The 18,965-nt window shown below is 42.4% G+C and overlaps 1 protein-coding gene across 1 annotated transcript in view; it reads right to left on the bottom strand.

Annotated features, from left to right (window-relative positions):
- tgfbrap1 (transforming growth factor, beta receptor associated protein 1) overlaps positions 1-18,809 on the bottom strand; it is a 40,210-nt gene extending 21,401 nt beyond the window's left edge. The window contains exons 1-2 of the mRNA XM_078402580.1: positions 18,734-18,809; positions 13,176-13,877 (exon numbers count right to left, since the gene is read on the bottom strand). Coding sequence (XP_078258706.1) covers positions 13,176-13,860 — 685 coding nt within the window. The 5' untranslated portion in view covers positions 13,861-13,877; positions 18,734-18,809. The remainder of the gene's footprint in view (positions 1-13,175; positions 13,878-18,733) is intronic.
- Positions 18,810-18,965: the final 156 nt, after the last annotated feature.

Below are 18,965 nucleotides of genomic sequence, written 5' to 3'. Positions count from 1 at the left end.
GGATGTAACTGGGAAAATTGACAGGGGAGAGCCAGTGGATGTAGTGTACCTGGACTTTCAGAAAGCCTTTGACAAGTTGGAAAGATTAGAACACATGGTATTGGGGGTAGGGTGCTGACATGATAGAAAATTGGTTGGCAGACAGGAAACAAAGAGTAGGGATTAACAGGTCCCTGTCAGAAGGCAGTGACTAGTGGGGTACTGCAAGGCTTGGTGCTGGGACCGCAGCTATTTACAATATACATTAATGACTTGGATGAAGGGATTAAAAGTAACATTAGCAAATTTGCGGATGAACTGTGAGGAGGAAGCTATGAGGATGCAGGGTGACTTGAACAGGTTGTGTGAGTGGGCAGATGCATGGCAGATGTAGTTTAATGTGCATAAATGTGAGGTTATCAACTTTGGTGGTAAGAACAGGAAGGCAGATTATTATCTGAATGGTGTCAAGTTAGGAAATGGTGAAGTACAAAGAGATCTGGGTGTCCTTGTTCATCATTCACTTAAAGTTAGCATGCAGGTACAGCAGGCAGTGAAAAAAGTCAATTGCATGTTGGCCTTTATGACAAGAGGAGTTGAGTATAGGAGCAAAAAGGTCCTTCTGCAGTGTGCCTAGTGAGACCACACCTGGAGTACTGTGTGCAATTTTGGTCTCCAAATTTGAGGAAGGACATTCTAGCTATTGAGGGAGTGCAACGTAGGTTCACTAGGTTAATTCCCGGAATGACGGGACTGTCTTATGTTGAAAGATTGGAGCGACTGGGCTTGTATACACTGGAATTTAGAAGGATGAGAGGGGATCTTATTGAAACATATAAGATTATTAAGGGCTTGGACACGTTAGAGGCAGGAAACATGTTCCCAATGTTGGGGAAGTCCAGGACCAGGGGCCACCGTTTAAGAATAAAGGGTAGGCCATTTAGAACGGAGATGAGGAAAAACTTTTTCAGTCAGAGAGTTGTAAATCTGTGGAATTCTCTGCCTCAGAAGGCAGTTGAGGCCAGTTCTCTGGATGCTTTCAAGAGAGAGCTAGATAGAGCTCTTAAAGATAGCGGAGTCAGGGGGTATGGGGAGAAGGCAGGAACGGGGTACTGATTGTGAATGATCAGCCATGATCACATTGAATGGCGGTGCCGGCTGGAAGGGCCGCATGGCCTACTCCTGCACCAATTGTCTATTGAAAGTTAGGGAGGTGCTTTCTTGAGCATTATCAGTGTGAAGGGACCAGGTTAGATTGCTGGTAATATGGATGTCTAGGAACCTGATACTGTCCACCATCTCTACAGCAGCTTCATCAATGAGGACAGTTTAAGTTCATCTCACCTCCACGTCATTCGATCAAGAACCAACTGTTTAGTCCAGGTAGTGGTAAGGGCTGGGTTTTGTCCTAACACCAAGGCATGGGGTTCTCTGCAAATTTGCTAATATTATTTTTAATCCCTTCATCCAAGTCATTAATGTATATTGTAAATAGCTGCAGTCCCAGCACTGAGCCTTGCCGTACCTCACTAGTCACTGCCTGCCATTCTGAGAGGGACCCATTTATCCCTACTCTTTGTTTCCTGTCTGCCAACCAATTTTCTATCCATGTCAGTACCCTACCCCCAATACCATGTGCTCTAATTTTGCCCACTAATCTCCTATGTGGGACCTTATCAAAGGCTTTCTGAAAGTCCAGGTACACCACATCCACTTGTCCAGTTTCCTAGCTCCATCCTCAAAAAATTCCAGAAGATTAATCAAGCATGATTCCCCCTTTGCAAATCCATGCTGACTCGGAACGATCCTGTTTACTGCTGGCCAAATGTTCCGCAATTTCTTCTTTTATAATTGACTCCAGCATCTTCCCCACCACTGATGTCCAATCCACAGGAACTGATCCTGAATTTATAGAACATTGGAAAATGATCACCAATGTGTCCAGGATTTCTAGAGCCACTTCCTTAAGTACCCTGGGATGCAGACCATCAGGCCCTGGGGATTTATCAGCTTTCAGTCCTATCAGTCTAGGCAACACCATTTCCTGCCTAATGTGAATTTCCTTCAGTTCTTCCGTCACCCTAGGACCTCTGTCCACTAGTACATCTTGGAGATTGTTGGTGCCTTCCTTAGTGAAGATAGATCCAAAGTACCTGTTCAACTCGTCTGCCTTGTTCCCCATAATAAATTCACCTGCTTCTGTTTTCAAGGGACCCACATTTGTCTTAACTATTTTTTTCCTCTTCACATACCTAAAGAAGCTTTTACTATCCTCCTTTATATTCTTGGCTGGTTTACCTTCGCACTTCATCTTTTCTCCCCGTATTGCATTTTTAGTTATCTTCTGTTGCTCTTTAAAAGATTTGGCTTGAAATCATCTGGCTTCCCGCTCATCTTTGCTATGTTATACTTTTTCTCCTTTATTTTTATACTGTCCTTGACTTCACTTGTCAGCCACGGTTGCCTCTTACTCCCCTTAGAATCTTTCTTCCTCTTTGGAATGAACTGATCCTGCACCTTCTGTATTATTCCCAGAAATACCTGGCATTGTTGTTCCACCGTCTTCCCTGCTAGGGTATCTTTCCAGTCAACTTTGGTCAGCTCCTCTCTCATGCCTCCACAGTCCCCCTTGCTCAACTGCAATACTGACACTCCTGATTTTTCCTTCTCCCTCTCAATTTGTAGATTAAAACTTATCATATTATGATCACTACCTCCTAATGGCTCTTTTACCTAGAGTTCCCTTATCAAATCCGGTTCATTACATAACACTAAATCCAGAATTGCCTTATCCCTGGCAGGCTCCATTACAAGCTGCTCTAAGAATCCATCTCGGAGCCACTCCACAAACTTCCTTTCTTGGGGTCCATTACCAAGCTGATTTTCCCAGACTACCTTCATGTTGAAATCTCCCATAACCTTTGCGACATGCCAATTTTAACTCTTGATTCAACTTGAACCCTATATCCAGGCTACTGTTTGGGGGCCTGTAGATAACTCCCATTAGGGTATTTTTACCCTTACAATTCCTAGTTCTGTCCATACTGATTCTCTTCCTTAATCCATACTGATTAAAATCCATACTGATTTTCTTCCTTAAGCATCTAAGAAGTCTCAGCATGTGGACATGCGGAATCTTCTCAGGCGTCTAAAAAAGGATCCTCTCAAACTTCTACAGAAACACAAAGAAATTATTCTAATTGGATGCATCTTCACCTGAAATGGTAATTGCTGTGATCTTAGCCACTTGAAAATGAGGAGAGTGCTGAACACAGCCCAGTCCGTCACAGGCTAATCGTTTTCTTCCATCCTGTCCATCTTCTCGGTGTATTGCATCAGGAAGGACAGGACTATTGCCATAAATGTTGTTACCCTTGCAGTTTCCTTTTCTATCTTCAAGGAGAAGATACAGGAACTTGTAATCTCTGATGTTCTGAGTTCAGAACAGCTTCTTCCCCACCACTATGCAACTCATAAACCAATCACCACTTTCACATACCGCTCGCAAAGGTGCCGCCAGAGGTCCTGCAACATACGCTCAACTCTATTTCATTGATAATTTTCTTACAGTATTTTAATTTTTCTGCACTATTCAGATTTTGCTCTATTGCCATGCACCATTTTGCAATTTTATACCGTCATTGTATTTATCATTACTGCATGCATATTGTTTACTCTGAGCTTCATGTGAACAAGGAATGTCTTTGTACCCTGGTGTAAATTACAATAAACTCATCGGTAACCTGCAGTCTTCAGCATCAGCAACTTTGAATCTATCAATTGTCTTGATGTTAGGTTGCACTATTAAAATATATTTTAATTGGAAAAATAAAATACTTTAACAGATTAAAGCGGCCAAGAATTTGGAATAAAATATTCACACTGCTCTCCTGGAATCTTTATTAAAATAACTTTTTTTAGACAGTGATATTTGTGTTGGCAGGGACTGGCAAAACCACTCATTAATTGCCCAAGTGTGGAATATTTTAAATCGCGAAATATCATCAATCTGAAATGTTAACTGTTCTTCTGTCCACGTTTGCTGCCTGAGCTACTGAGTTTTTCTGGTAGGATAATTCTCTGAATCTTAGATTAATATTTCCCCAATTACAAAAATCATGGTACTTCCCTTCCATTAAAGCAATTAACTGTTTTAAAGTCCTGCCTTTTGGGAATTAGTGGAAAAAAACCCGTTGATAACTTTTAAGTTATCCTGCTTTCCTTTGTTCCCACCCCTTTATTAAATATGCCTTTCCTTCCTCCAGTGCACAAACAGGAACAGCATGATTCCACAACAGAAAGTTTTGAAGATAATAGGAAAATAGTTTAACCATACTGAAGTAAACCATAGTTTACTTCATACACTTCACCTCCAATTTCCATCCTGCCCTTAAATATACCTGGACTATCTCTGACATCTCCCTCCCGTTTCTGGACCTCACCATCTCCATCACATGAGAAAAACTAGTGACGGACATTTACTACAAGCCCACCGACTCGCACAGCTATCTGGACTACACTTCTTCCCACCCGGTCCCCTGCAAAAAGTCTATCCCCTACTCCCAATTCCTCCGTCTACGCCGCATCTGCGCCCGGGATGAGGTGTTTCAGACTAGGGCTTCCGAGATGTCCTCGTTTTTCAGAAAACGGGGCTTCCCCTCCTCCATTATAGATGAGGCTCTCACTAGGGTCTCTTCTACATCCCGCAGCTCCGCTCTTGCTCCCCCCCCCCCCCACTCGCAACAAGGACAGGATCCCCCTCGTTCTCACCTTCCACCCCACCAGCCAGCGGATCCAACATATCATCCACCAACATTTCCGTCACCTACAACAGGACCCCACCACTGGCCATATCTTCCCATCCCCTCCCCTCTCTGCATTCCGCAGAGACCGTTCCCTCCGCAACTCCCTGGTCCACTCGTCCCTTCCTACCCAAACCACCCTAACCCCGGGCACTTTCCCTTGCAACCGCACGAGATGCAACACCTGTCCCTTTACCTCCCCCCTCAACTCCATCAAAGGACCCAAACAGTCTTTCCAGGTGAGACAGAGGTTCACCTGCACCTCCTCCAACCTCATCTATTGCATCCGCTGCTCTAGATGTCAACTTATTTATATCGGCGAAACCAAGCGCAGGCTCGGCGATCACTTCGCTGAACACCTGCGCTCGGTCCGCATTAACACAACTGATCTCCCGGTGGCCCAGCACTTTAACTCCCCCTCCCATTCCCAGTCTGACCTCTCTGTCATGGGTCTCCTCCAGTGCCATAGTGAGGCCCGCCGGAAATTGGAGGAGCAGCACCTCATATTTCGCCTGGGCAGTTTGCGGCCCGGTGGTATGAACGTCGACTTCTCCAACTTCAGATAGCTCCTCTGTCCCTCCCTTCCCCTCCTCCTTCCCAGATCTCCCTCTATCTTCCTGTCTCCACCTATATCCTTCCTTTGTCCCACCCCCGACATCAGTCTGAAGAAGGGTCTCGACCCGAAACCTCACCCATTCCTTCTCTCCCGAGATGCTGCCTGACCTGCTGAGTTACTCCAGCATTTTGTGAATAAATAGTTTAACCATATTTGATTAAGGCTCAAAAATAAATATACAAGAATAAAATCTAACCATACATACCACAACCCAATAGAAGTAATTAATGATATCTCTGGCAACAATTCAAATATTCAAAAAACAAATCTGAGCAGAGAACAGAGAACTCTCTTAATTGTTTTTGTCATGTGGCGACCTGAGCTTTGTCCAACACTCCAAAATGCAGGCTAATTGATCTCATACAAAATGATCAGTGGTTTGTTATCCCACAATTTGGTTTAAAGTTGCTAAGTGACATAAATAATTAAGGTGGGGGTGGGAGGAAGAACAGATGCATTAAAAAAGAATTGAACAAGTATGGCTGCCAAGAATAATCACATTGGCTTGAGCTGATTTAATAAAGTTTTATTTTAAAATTTGGGAAAGCTTTCTTCAAAGTAATAAGAATACAAATTCGCTACGACAGGCAGTTTGAGGTGAAAAATACAGATACACTTTAAGAAAAGATAGAAATACAACAAAGAGAAAAATAAGGAAAGATACAGTTTACTGATGGATGATGTAACATAAGGTTGGAAGAAACTGACTCTGATGCAAAACTATGCTAAAAAAGAAACACTTCATAAAACCAGGATTCCAGTCTGAAGGAGGGTCCCCCACCTGACATGTCACCTATTCATGTTCTCCAGGGATGCTGCCTGACCCAGCGAGTTACTCCAGCACGTTGTGTCTTTGAACTGTTATGACAGTAATGAGTGTAGTCAGAAGGACACCAAGAGGACACTATCTTTTAAAATATCAAAGACAGCATTTTTTCATTTGTTCTGGCTATTAAGACAAATACTGCATTAAGTTTAGAAGTGGCAGAAAATTTCCCACAGTATGACTGCACATTTCTGCTGATTTCTAAGTGCAAATCATGTTTTGGTATTTTCTCTCTTCCACCAGCATGGATGTTCGATCAGTTGCACGAGAGGAGCAATTTTGTTCAATATCCAGTTGCACTGGATAGAAAAACAAATGCTCTTGATTTTCAAAAAATGTAACATCATCCTCCTGTGCTGAAGTGTTTCCACAAAGACTGACATTAGCTAGAAATTCTAATTTCAAGTCAAGAACATCTTGCCTTTGAGAAATTTATGAAAGGAATTTGCTTTTTAGTCTATTTAACATCATTTTATCTTGCCATTTACCTTTCCAGCCTATGCTTCAGAAATAATTTACAGGGTTATAATTTGCTTTCACCTTGAGGGATTTAGGATTCCCTTTCTCAGTGAAAAACTGAAGCTCTCACATTATAAAACATAGATTAGTACAGCACAGGAACAGCCCACAATGTCTTTCCCGAACATGATGCCGAGATAAACTAATCTCACCTGCCTGCACTTGATCCATATTCTTTCATTCTTTGCATATGCATAGTATCTAAAACCCTCTTAAATGCCACTATCATATGGCTTTAGCAAAGATAAACAGGAATGGACCAGCTTATAGGTGGAACAATTAAATATAAAAACTGCAAGTACAATGATGGAAGGTCTTGGCCCAACCACAATTTGTTTGCATGTCAATTGGGATAACAAGACAATGAGAATCAGATCATGAAGACAAACATATTAGGAACATCTGTTCCCATAATCCATTGCCACAGGGATAGATTTATATCTTGATAGATCCACCACAACGAGCATATCCAGGAGGGAAAATCAACAACTTTCCAGAATCATAGTCATTAAGACGTGTAGCATGGAAACAGGCCCTTTAGTCCAACTTCCCCATGCTGACCAAGATGCCCCATCTATACTAGTCACACCTGCCTGCGTTTGGCCCATATCCTTCTGATCCTTTCCTATCCATGTCTTTTAAATGTTGTGATAATACCTGCCTCAACTACCCCACTAGCCACAACCCTTTGTGTGGAAAAAGTTGCCCCTCATGTTCCTATTAACTCTTTCCCCTCTCATCTTAAACCTATGTCCTCTGGTTCCTAATTCCTCTACGTTGGGTAAAAGGCTCTGTGCATTTACCCTATCTATTACTCTCATGATCAGAGGTAGCTTCACTTTTAATTTACTTTTCTGGGAGAACCTGTCCCAGAATGATAGGTCACTGAATGATAGGTTTTATTTTCTACTGTAACTTATGCTCAAACTAGCTTTTGAATAAATAAGCAAGGACAGCACGAGAATAAAATGAAGCGAGTTGCAATTTTATGCCTTATTTCCCCCCAGGTGTAATAATATTGACATGGATGCTCAGAAAATGCACCAAAAACAGAAAAACCCCTCAGAAGAATAACGTCAAATCCAACATATGGCTAAACAAGTGAGTGAGATGGCAAAGAAAGTCAGTGAAATAAGCCATTTCAAACTTCTCTGCATTTTTTGATCAGTATGGGTATCAGGGGAAATGGAGAGAAGGCAGGAAAATGGGGTTGAGAGGGAAAGATAGATCATCTATGAGTGGCAGAGTAGACTGGATGGGTCAAATGGCCTAATATTGCTCCTATAACTTATAAACATACAAACTTTACTTGCACAAAATCACACCCAGTCCAACCCCACTGCTAACTCCACTTGCTCCCTTTACCCACGACCATGTATTTTCCTCAACTCCATACCATCATTTCCCTTGTATTCCCCTTCGTTTCTGGGTAATGTCAGCACTTGAAATAGATTGTGAGGGAAAGGTCTATTAATTTTCAAATATTGTTTGTTTAATGTTTATAATTATTTAGACATTTTAGCCTCATAACCTCATAATTTTGTCTTTTTGTACTAATTCTTCAGCCAGTATAAACACAATGAGCAGAATGACTTGTGACCGTGTCACAAGCACCTATAATTCTGTACCAAGTTTGCAAATGACATAGATTATTACATTATTATTTTCTGGTGCTGAAATAGTTTAGCTTTCCAAGTTATTAAAAGGGATACAACCAGTGCTAACCAGTCAGCAGAAAAGATTGCAATCGATCCATTTACAGTGTATATTTGCATGATATGGGAATAACGTTTAGTGCAAGGTAAACCCAGCAAAGTCCGTTCAAGGATAGTCAGAGGGTCATCAAAAAGGTAGATTATAAATGAAATTCAAATATAGTAGCAAATATTTGTTTTATTAAAACTAGATTCTATAAGCTATGTAGTTTCCATCATTTTTGGTGCAAGATTAAGTTAGTCACTAGATTATCTTATTTTTTTCTAACACCTCAGAATACTGAACCCAATGGCACAGATTTTACCAGTTCATTCCCACAGTTGCTGTTCCTGGTGATCAAGGACCTGAACCTACCTGGTTGAAATGTGGAGAGTTCATCTCACTGGCCTGAACATCCCTCGAGTCCACATCAGAGCATTTCAGCAGTATCTGACACAGATTTTCCTGTATTTACTTTGACAAGTCTCAACAGGTTGAAACTGCTGCGAGAGAATTTATTCATTGGCAACTAATGGAGCAAAAGTCCCAGACTTACTGCCACTGAAACAAATCATACTTTGTCCATACTCCACCCTTCCCAAGGTAATCTGTTGCCAATCCTGATTTTTTTCTGGCCTTTTCTCACCTCCAGTCCTCCCCACCACATTTCCCCCACCTCTATCTTTCAGTCTGAAGAAGGATTCTGACCCAAAACTATTCTTTTTCTCCAGAGATGCTGTCTGACCTGCTGAGTTACTCCAACATTTTGTGTCTATCTTCGGTATAAACCAGCATCTGCAGTTCCTTCCTACACAAATCATACTTTGTTTTGTTTATCCAGCATCTACAGTATTTTTTAGAACATGTACTTTATTCTATTCCTGAATTCAGGAATAAACATGTTAATTATGCAACTATCCAAGTTCCATAGAAGTACAAAATTAAATTACAAAAGTGTACCTGGAAGTGGGGGAAGAAGAAAAGGGTTGAGAGAATGTTGTTCCAAGTGCACTCATATCCTTAGCCAAGAGTCTTTACAAAACTAGATGTACAGAATGGAATACTGATCTGAAAAATGATCATTTCCAACCCATAGAGTATTTGGAAACTTTTTCCATTAAACAGAGTTCAATGTAATAATACAGTTAAATATGGAAAATCTAAACGATCCTATCAATGATTCCAAGTTCCTACACTGCTTGTGCTGCTTTGTAGATTTCTCCAACAGCACAAAAACATTACAGCAATGTATGAATGTGATTTCAAGTTAGCATTAGGCTATGTTGAGAGCATAATCATCTTTCTGGCCCTAAAAATAAACACAATTTCTAACATCTCAGTGCATATGTCCAATTATATTGTATTGTCTGTTAAATAAAACTATAAAACTTGATGATGACTTCATAGTTTACAAGTGATTCTTCAATGCAATTAGTTGTTTAACCAATTTAATCACATGACTGGTGCTAAACTGATGTCTGAGAGCAAATGATATCTGTAAAATCTAGTAAGATCATGCTAGAAGTTGCTAGAATTCACACGAGAACATATGCAACAGCTTTCTATCTTCCTACTTTCTTGAATAGTGGTGGTACATTTTGTTGATGCTGCTGTCAAGGTCATCAGCTATCACCACTGATGATCACAAAGTCCAAACTAATAATTCAGTCGCCATTTCAGCAGAATGTATATTTGCAAACAATGCTAATGTCATGAACTGGAAAAAGGCGGTCTTGCCAACAGTACAGAGGAACAAGCTATAGTACATGCTTGACCAATTCATTTGAAATATACACAATCAGCCAAAACATTATGACCACCTGCCTAATATGCTGTTGGTCCTCCATGTGCCGCCAAAACAGCGCCGACCCGCCGAGGCATGGACTCTACAAGATCACTGAAGGTGGCCTGTGGTATCTGGCACCAAAACATTAGCAGCAGATCCTTCAAGTCCTGTAAGTTGCGAGGTGGAGCCGCCGTGGATCAGACGTGTGGATCCAGCACATCCCACAGATGCTCAATCGGATTGAGATCTGGAGAATTTGGAGGCCAGGGAAACACCGTGAACACTTCATCATGTTCCTCAAACCATTCCCGACCAATGTGCGCAGTTTGGCAGGGCGCATTATCCTGCTGAAAGAGGCCACTGCCATCAGGGAATACCATTGCCATGAAGGGGTGTACCTGGTCTGCAACGATGTTTAGGTAAGTTACATGTGCCAAATTGACGTCCACATGAATGGCCGGACTCAGGATTTCCCAGTAGAACACTGCCCAGAGCATCATACTCCTCCACGGGCTTGTCGTCTTCCCACAGTCGGTTTGGACCAGACGGGATAGCCTTCGTTGCCCTCGCGCATCGATGAGACTTGGGCGCCCAACACCCTGTCGCCGGTTTGTGATTTATCCCTCCACGGACCACTGTCAGTAGGTACTCACCACTGCTGATTGGGAGCACCCCACAAGCCTTGCCCTTTTAGAGATGCTCTGACCCAGTCGTCTGGCCATAACAATTTGGCCCTTGTCAAAGTCGCTCAGGTCTTTACTCCTGCATCCAACACATCAACTTCAAGAACTGACTGTTCACTTGCTGCCTAATATATCCCTCCCCTTGACAGATGCCATTGTAACAAGATAACCAATGTTATTCACTTCACCTGTCAGTGTTCATAATGTTTTGGCTGATCGGTGTATGAATCCTACAAACAACCGTCATTAAAATGGATGAATCCGAATGCAAGTCAAAACAGCTACACGGTTATATCATATTTTTAATACGTATAATACTCCAGCTTTGAAATTGAGCAATGAAAACCATTGAGTCTTTAGAAGAAACCTAGTTAGAAATTATTCTCCTGTAAAACCTGAAGACCTCAGAAATCGTTTAATTGATTTATTTTTAAAAAGTGAAAAACGTGACCAAAATTCCATTCAGCCGCATACTCTGGTGAATTCTTTCAAATAGCAATACAATTACTTACCCTTGGCCCTGCACAATCTTTCCATCAACTACTTGGTCAATCGCATTTTGAAAGTTAATATTGAATCTCCTTCCAGACAATGGATTTCAGAACATAACTCACTGAACCAATATCTACTGCTCCTGCTCAGACATTATTTTTGTCAGTCTTTTCTGGTTACCTCACTCCTGTCAGTAGAAACAGCTTCTCCCTATTTTATCAAATCTCTCCATAATTTGGAATCCACTGCAAGTCGCAGTTTTGTACAATTTCTATAACTTAATTTCCATGATCACGGATATTTGTCCTTCAAAGAATCATGTATGTGATTTACGTATGATCTCCTAAGCTCATGCTACTTTCCCCCTCAACATTATGACATTACCAATACATGTGCCATCTTCAAAATGGTGGCGCTACCCTAGCAGCTGCGGCTTACCTGCGGTCCGTTTGTCTCTGTGTTTTGTTGTTTTTTGTCTTAATTGTAGATGTGATGTCGTGTTTTTGTGTTTGTGTACTATGTGTGTGTGTGTGTTTGTGGGGGGGAGCTGTAAAATTGTAATATGTGTCCCTTCCGAACGGAGACCCGACCTTTGTTTTCTGGGTCGGGTCTCCGTTCCTGCTGCGGCCTACCATCGGCCCAACTCCTGGAGCTGGCGGCCTCCAGGGCTCCGGTTTGCAGAGCCCGCGGACCGGACTCACCATCAGCGGAGCCGGCCGTCCTCGGAGGCTGCGGGAGCAGCTGCGACTCGCCTTAGGCTCGGGCCGCGTGGATGCCGACATTGGGAGCTCCGGCAGCGACAGCGTGTTTGCCCGCCTCGGATCGCGGGGCATGGGTCGGCCCGCCGCGGACATTTCACCGTCTGGCGCGGCCTGAAATAGGCCGCGGGATTTTTCTCTGCTCGGCGGGGGCTTCGGTGTCGGGAGCCCTGACCGCCTCGACGTGTAGCGGCAGCGTGTTCGCCCGCCCTGGATCGCGGGGCTTGGGTCGGCCCGATGCGGACCTTTCACCGTCCGGCGTGGCCTGGAACGTGGCAACTACAACAGCCTGACCGCGGGAGAAGAAGACAGGGGAAGAGGAAAGACATTCTGGCCTTCCATCACAGTGAGGAGGGGACTGGAGGAGACTCACTGTGATGGATGTTTCTTTTTTTTGTGTGTTGGTTGGGGTTGTGTAATTTACTTGTTTTATTGCTTTTATTATTGGACTGTGGGTGACTAAATTTCGTCCAAAAAACTTGTTTTTTGGATGACAAATAAAGATATCTTGAATCTTGAAGCTTTGAAATCAGGCTATATATCGGAAATGAAGCTCATTAATGTAATGAAAGAGAAAAGCAGTGGCTTCCAATTATGAGCCTGCAAAACACACTTTACGATTCAATGGCACAGAATTGGTGTACTAGATAGTCATGCAAGTCTTCCCTTCATTACCTATAAACAAAGATCTCCTTTCTCATGTAACTCATTTAGAGTACTGGAACACGTTACAGAAACAAAATGTCAGATGAATTAAATATTTCTCTTAGCTACTTTATCTAATCACCCTATCTTAACTGCTCTCTACCCACGTCCACATACAGCCATAATCTTTTCAAGTGATGTTGAATTATTTACGCTTTTCAGAATCTTTCTCATCTAGTTCCAATCTGGAAGGAATGGCTGAACAGTCCATCCTCTAGTCAGATACATAGAGGTCATTATAAAGTTTACAAAAATAATCACCATGTATATTAAAATGACATTAAATATCATAAAAACACAGATAATAAACTCACCCAATGCACCAGGGCCAGCTAATAAAAATTCCTCTCGTCCAATCCGTTTTACAATTGGTTGCTTTTCTTCACTATTGAATGGGAACAGGTTTTGTGAAACTCCAGTGTTATAACATAAAATAATGTATTGGGTGCTCATGGCCAAGCAAAGGAAGTAGCCATCCACAGCTATAGCAACCGGTTGTTCTGGTGTGGACACCTCCTTCATTAGTTGGACACGATCTTCATGCACTGCATATATTTGCACAGTTTTCCGCTTCATTGAAATGGTGCAAACCTCAACACAGAAGGGGTCTCCGGTCACTGGGTTCTCGTTTACAGAAAATGCAGTTACTCCTTTGATTTTAGCTCCTGATGGTATTGGTTCCAGATTGATCATGTGCAATAAAATCACAGTATTGTCACATAGAACCAACAGCCGGTTCAAAGCTGATGCTGCTTTTAGTTCATTCACAGCTTTTTTAATCCCCAGGTATATGTGCAGTTGTTTGATTGGAGTAAACAAAATTCTTCCTGAGGTGGATACCTTTTCTTCCAATAGGAAGTGATAGATAAAGCAGTCATTTGTCCCTACATAAAGATTCTTCCCACAACATTCAATGCAATCAATAGTCATCCAAGTTTTATCTCCTATCAGCAGATCCCGCTCAAGAACAGGAACAAGTTCAAATGCCTTTACACTCATTGTGCCTTTTCAGTCATCTAAGAGGCGAGGGGAAGGGGAACAAAAGAAATGAATTTAGATTTAATACATTGTCTCAAAACAGATCAAAATCCTTCAGAAATGTGGGCAAGTTGGACCAAAGGGCTTGTTTCCATGCTGTAAGACTGTGACTACACTAGTCCCACCTACCCATATTTGTCCCATATCCAATTAAACCTTGTGTAGGAAAGAACTGCAGATGCTGGTTTAAATTAAAGGTAGACACAAAATGCTGGAGTAACTCAGCGGGACAGGCAGCATCTCTGGAGAGAAGGAATGGGTGACGTTTCGGGTCGAGACCCTTCTTCGGACTCAATTAAACCTTGCCTTTAAGAAAATTTCCAGTGTGTATGAAATGCATTTTTTTGGTTAAATGCTGTCTTTCCTGAGTTTCGATTTATTCCAGTCCTTATAAATCAGTACTTCCCTGCTACTCCATTTCTCTACAAAAGTTAGAAATGAGGATAACTATAACCAAGTACACACCAAACTAACAGTGCTGTCAAGCCAATTTTTTTTTAAATGGTCATGTGTTACCAATTATTCGAACATCTCATTGATGATATAAATAACATTAATGATACTAAAAAGACTACTAATAAACTACTTGTAGTTGTGGAATTGACTGGTGAATTTCAAATCAATGCAATCGACATTTGAACTCTACTGAAATAAACGCTTAAGCAATTGAGACAAATATTTTGAGTCAATTACCAGATTTTCCCTGAACATCTAAAAGGGAAATGTGAGATGATGCAATGCTCAGTTGCATAAACACGGAGTCACTTTGATTTAAAATTTTGACTGGGCAGACCTGACTTGGCTCAGCCTAGGTAAGAAAGGCTAGCACAACAGTTAATCAACGTCCTCAGCAAGAAATGCTGCTGGCTTGTTTCAGTAATAATGCTCACAGGAGGTAAAGTACCACATAAAACACCATTAAGAACATCACGTTGCTACCGATCACCTATGAGTATTAGAGGGAAGTCAGTGCTCACGAAATATCAATTTAGCATGGGCCATAACCTTCTGGAGAGAAGGGTAAACAAGAAATTATAGATCGCACAAACTGATGGAAAGTCTAGTTACACTGTGATTTTATGTCATTTTACACAATTCTAACTGTAGCATGCAGTTTAATTATAACTGAAATTGTGGTGTGCAATATGGAGAGATGAGGAACAGCAGTTCCTTGAGTAATATGGAAGCATTTTAACACAATTCAATCCTGGGGATACTGGTCAAAGAATAGAATAAAAAATGGGAAATGGGAAACAATTAGAATAAAAGATCTCAACCACTAATTGGCTCTGTTTTCTAAATGTAAACATTGATTGGTCAAAACCTAAGTTAATAGAATCATACAGCATGGAAACATGCCCTTCGATCCAACTTGCCCACACCGACCAACATGCCCCGTCTACACTAGTCCCATCTGCCTGTGTTTGACCCATTTCCCTCTAAAACCATCCATGCCCCTCTTGTCAAGGGGCATGGATGCAGTGTTCAGTGGACTATACTTGCAAAGTCACCAATAGAATTGTGGAGTCACAAGGAACTGCAGATGCTAGAATCTTTAACTCTAGATGCTGGAATCTTGAGTAGAACACAAAGTGCTGGAGTAAATCAGTGGGTCAGGCAACATTTCTGGAGGACATCGATAGGCGACGTTTCGGGTCAGGCTAAAGAAGGGTCCCAACCCGAAGCGTTTCCCATCCATGTCTTCCAGAGATGCCGCCTAACCCACTGAGTTATTCTGCCATTTTGTGTTCCAAACAGAAATGTAGTCTCTCTCTCTCTCTCCAGAAATACTACTTGAACTGCTAAGTTTCTCTCCAAAGCTGCTGCCTGAATTGATGAGTTCAGAAATGTTTCAGAATCCAGAAATGTTTCTTTGAATTTCAAATTTCTAGGTCCTGTGAATTTTTGCTTTTCAAGTATTCTAATGATTGCACTTTGTAATTAAAACCCCAAAATATATAGCAGCAGAATAAAAAGTACCAAAATTATATGGGTATTCTGGGTCACCAAATATCTGTAATACAGGTAACTATATCTGTATTAATTGTATGAAAATACGAAATTGCAGAAAGAGGAGAACATGCATGAAATGATATTGACAGGATGTGTGTTGAGGAAAAATCTATAAAAAATAAAGAAAAGGAAATGGACACAAATGCTGAAAGCTGGAGCATAGAACACACTGTCAGAGGAACTGAGAGGGTCAAGCAACAGCCATGGATGCAACGTATAGTTGGTTTGGGGGCCAGGATTCTGCATCAGGAACGTGATTAGAGGGATGAGCCCGTATAAAGAGTTGAGAGGGAAGGAGGCGGCACGGTAGCGCAGCGGTAGAGTTGCTGCTTTACAGCGAATGCAGCGCCGGAGACTCAGGTTCGATCCTGACTACGGGTGCTGCACTGTAAGGAGTTTGTACGTTCTCCCCGTGACCTGCGTGGGTTTACTCCGAGATCTTCGGTTTCCTCCCACACTCCAAAGACGTACAGGTATGTAGGTTAATTGGCTGGGTAAATGTAAAAAAAATAAAAAATTGTCCCTAGTGGGTGTAGGATAGTGTTAATGTACGGGGATCACTGGGCGGCACGGACTTGGAGGGCCGAAAAGGCCTGTTTCCGGCTGTATATATATATGATATGATATGAGACAGGGAGGTAGCCAGATGATGCATGGGATGACAGGCAGATGGAGCTAGGTGGGGAAGGATAACCAATCTAGGTACAGGCGGGGGTAGGGAACCTAAGTGGACTGGTAGGAGCAGGATAGGAATACAAAGGACATAGGGTATCAGGTTACCTTCACCAAAAGGGTTTGTAACTCCTTCCCATGTGATACCATCTGCCCTTCACCCACACACTAATATCTTTCCTATCCAAACAGTCCTCCCCCTTCCCCCCAAATCTAGTTCCATCTGCCCATTTCACCCTCCAGCCTCTATCTCAGAACTTCCCTCTCCTCCAACTAGGTACATCTGCCCAGCATCCCTCACCTCACCTGGTTCCAACTATCACCCACTAACCTCAATCTCATCTCTCACTTCCTGGCTAACTTCCTTCTACACTCTCATTCCTGATACAATATCTCAACCTGAAACATTGACCATCCCTTGCTTCCAATTAAGCTTTGACCCACTGTGTTCCTCCATTAGTTTGTTTATTTTAGGTCAGGAGCAAACATCTGCTCATGTTGGAACATTATGTTGCAGTTGTACAAGAATTGGTGAGGCTGCATGTGGAGTATTGTGTTCAGTTTTGGTCTCCCTGCTATGGGATAGATGTCCTTTAGCTGCACAGGGATGTTGCCAATAGGGAGAGATTGGTAGAATTGCATTTTATTCCTTGGAGTGCAGGAGAGTGAGGAGTCATCTTATAGAGGTCTATAAAATGACAAGGGGAAATATATGGCAAATGAACAGAACCCTTTTCCCAGGGTAGTGGAATAAAAAACTAGAGGTCATATATTTAAGGTTAAAGGGAGTAAAGATAAAATCGGAACACGAGGGCTAACTTTTTCACTCAGAGTGTGGGGGGTATATGGAATGGAATGAGCTGCCAGAGGAGATAGTTGAGGCAGGTACAAAAAGGCTTTTCACTGTACCTTAGTATATGTGGCAATAAGCTAAAGTAAACAATATTTAAAAGACACTGGGACAGGTACATGGAGAGAAAAGGTTTAGAGATATGGACCAAACGTGAACAAAGGGGACTAGCTTTGATGAGGCAATTTGGTCAATATGGACAAACTGGACCAAGGGGCTTATGTGAATGTGTAGGAAGGAACTGTAGATACTAGTTTAAACTGAAGATAGACACAAAAAAGCTGGAGTAACTCAACGTGTTAGACAGCATCTCTGGAGAAAAGGAATATGTGGTGTTTTAGATCAAGATCCTTCTTCAGAATTAGTGTCAGGGAAAGGGAAACGAGAGATATCAGCAATGATGTAGAGAGATATGGGACAAATGATTTAAAGATATGCAAAAAAAGGAAGGGATTTTCCTTTAGGATAAAGGAAACAAGATATTGTTAGCTGTGTGGATGTTGTATGACTATCTGCTTTTTTATTTAGATTACTCTGCAGCAGAACCACTCAGCCAAATTTATGAAATCAATCCCTTGCCCAGGGATTTGTATACAAAAAATATCGACTGACACTTTAACATACATACTGAGAATGCTATGCTGTTGTAGGTGTTGTCTTTCAGATAAGACTTTAAAAAATCCCATGACAATAATTCAAGATCAGGTGAGTTTTCTCCAGTGGCTCCACAACCAGGGGAAGAAAAAAAAAACAGGTTATGTGGGCAACGGTAAACACAGCTCACTGCAAAAACTAGACAAACACAGGTTACCACATTTCCTGCAACAATATCTGTACGAAGAAGGTGTGACCGACTTTAAAACTCTCTGGAAGGTCGTGAGAGGGACATTGTGAATTAATTCCAGCAGCATGAAGACCTGGACCCACCTCACAACGCTAAGTATATCGTTCAATGACAGAAATTATGTGTGACACCGGGATATATTAGCAACCCACCCACAGACTGACAGGCAAGACAAATATTTCCAAATCGACACTGATTCATCTGAAGGGTCTCGACCCGAAACGTCACCCATTCCTTCTCTCCAGAGATGCTGCCTGTCCCGCTGAGTAACTCCAGGTTTTTGTGTCTACCTTCGGTTTAAACCAGCATCTGCAGTTCCTTACACTGATTCATCAATGTCCGCTCTTTAAAGCGACACCAGGCTCTGTCTATCCTCTCACCGCCCGGTGACCATCATGTTTGTTAATCCGTCAGTCCCCGCGGCCTGTGGCTGTTCCGAGTTTAACTTCGCTTACCCAAGCCTGCGGATTCGGGCTGACTTCGCAACTCACGCTCCCGCAGCTGCTAGCTCCTTTCAACCCACTTCCGGCGTTTCCCCGTGCGCTTCCGGCCGTGTCACCTTCACGGCTGCCCGGGCGGCGGAGCGGGTCACGTGATCCCGCGGGCGCCTCCTCCCGCCGCCAGAGGCGCTGCCGCGGCACCCATCGCTCGCCTTGCGCCTGCGCAGCTTTCGCCGGCCCCTTCTGC

Source organism: Rhinoraja longicauda, chromosome 7 (genome assembly GCF_053455715.1).
Source record: "Rhinoraja longicauda isolate Sanriku21f chromosome 7, sRhiLon1.1, whole genome shotgun sequence".
In the NCBI taxonomy this organism is placed as follows: Eukaryota; Metazoa; Chordata; class Chondrichthyes; order Rajiformes; family Arhynchobatidae; genus Rhinoraja; species Rhinoraja longicauda.
Note: the sequence above shows the minus strand (reverse complement) of the source record. Positions and strands in the feature narration are given on the sequence as shown.